Source organism: Acyrthosiphon pisum, chromosome A2, assembly GCF_005508785.2.
Source record: "Acyrthosiphon pisum isolate AL4f chromosome A2, pea_aphid_22Mar2018_4r6ur, whole genome shotgun sequence".
NCBI lineage: Eukaryota > Metazoa > Arthropoda > Insecta > Hemiptera > Aphididae > Acyrthosiphon > Acyrthosiphon pisum.
Genome location: NC_042495.1, coordinates 106,437,956 through 106,439,092, shown reverse-complemented (window position 1 = coordinate 106,439,092; position 1,137 = coordinate 106,437,956). Strand labels below are relative to the sequence as shown.

At 31.5% G+C, this 1,137-nt stretch overlaps 1 protein-coding gene across 1 annotated transcript in view; it reads right to left on the bottom strand.

Annotated features, from left to right (window-relative positions):
- LOC100169264 (uncharacterized) overlaps window positions 1–1,137 on the bottom strand; it is a 17,661-nt gene that overhangs the window by 14,566 nt on the left and 1,958 nt on the right. The window contains exons 3-4 of the mRNA NM_001168669.1: window positions 1,061–1,137; window positions 734–1,000 (exon numbers count right to left, since the gene is read on the bottom strand). Coding sequence (NP_001162140.1) covers window positions 734–1,000; window positions 1,061–1,137 — 344 coding nt within the window. The remainder of the gene's footprint in view (window positions 1–733; window positions 1,001–1,060) is intronic.

Here is a 1,137-nt window from a genome sequence, read left to right as displayed (position 1 = left end):
CTTACGATGTGATACGTTGGTCAAGTGTATTTTTTTTTTTTTTGTGGCTACCCCCATGAACACAACAAAATTTAATATAATAGTACTTTAATACTATTGATGCTGTAACCATTTTTCCATTTGGATATTTAGCATTTATTGAGGCCAATGTCTTGCAGTCTTTCATGAAATAATCTACATAATTTGTTTCTTTGTAGACCTCAAAACAACTTTCAAATTCCTCAAACGATTTAAAAGTGTCTAAGAGTTTCATATTTATATAATAACTTAAAAAAAATTTGAAAATCAAAAAACACTTAAAACTGAAAAAACTGTGAATAAACTTCTATAGGTAACTGTGAATAAACTTGTCATGAGGTTATACAATTCAAGGGAAAGATACCAATAAAGGTTAGTAAAGGCCAAATAAACAATTCAATTTTCCTAATAAAATAACTATTATTATATATTTAAATTAGGCGCCCAATGCTAAATGGCAACAGGTAATTTACCAGGCGCCCGGTGCTCTACAGTGTGACCGGGCGCCCGGTACTCCACTATCTATCCGGGCGCCCGGTGCTCTAGACACAGCGTATTTTATACAACTTGCCTAATTGTATAGTAATTTTTATGCATGTGTGTGAAAAATAAATTAGCTCAAACACATTACGGCCTCTTAAGCAATATACATAAATTATTATATCCAATAATTATTAAAGACTGTAAAATAAATTAAATAAAAAATATGACTAACCTGGAATTTGCCATCAAACTTCAATACAATTGAATCATTAGAGAAGATAACAGGTCCTGCTGAAAAGTAAGATAGTCCTTTTTGAGCCCCAATTGGCTGCTTGGGTGAAAGTTGAATAATACTGCTATCGCGTTCATACTCGATTGATTTCAATTCCCATGAGAATGTTATTCTTTCAAAACGAAAACGTAATATAACTTTGGTGCCATTAACTGAAAATGTTATTCCGACTTTAAGCAATGATTCACGTGAATCGTCAAGGTATACCTATATAAAAATGATAGTATAATTATAAACTACATTTTAAAATTTAACAAATTTTTATACATCAGTATTAGTATTTGACGGTTCAAGTGGAGTATCTGGCCCATTATCAACAGATAGAGTTGGATAGCTGACTGAAT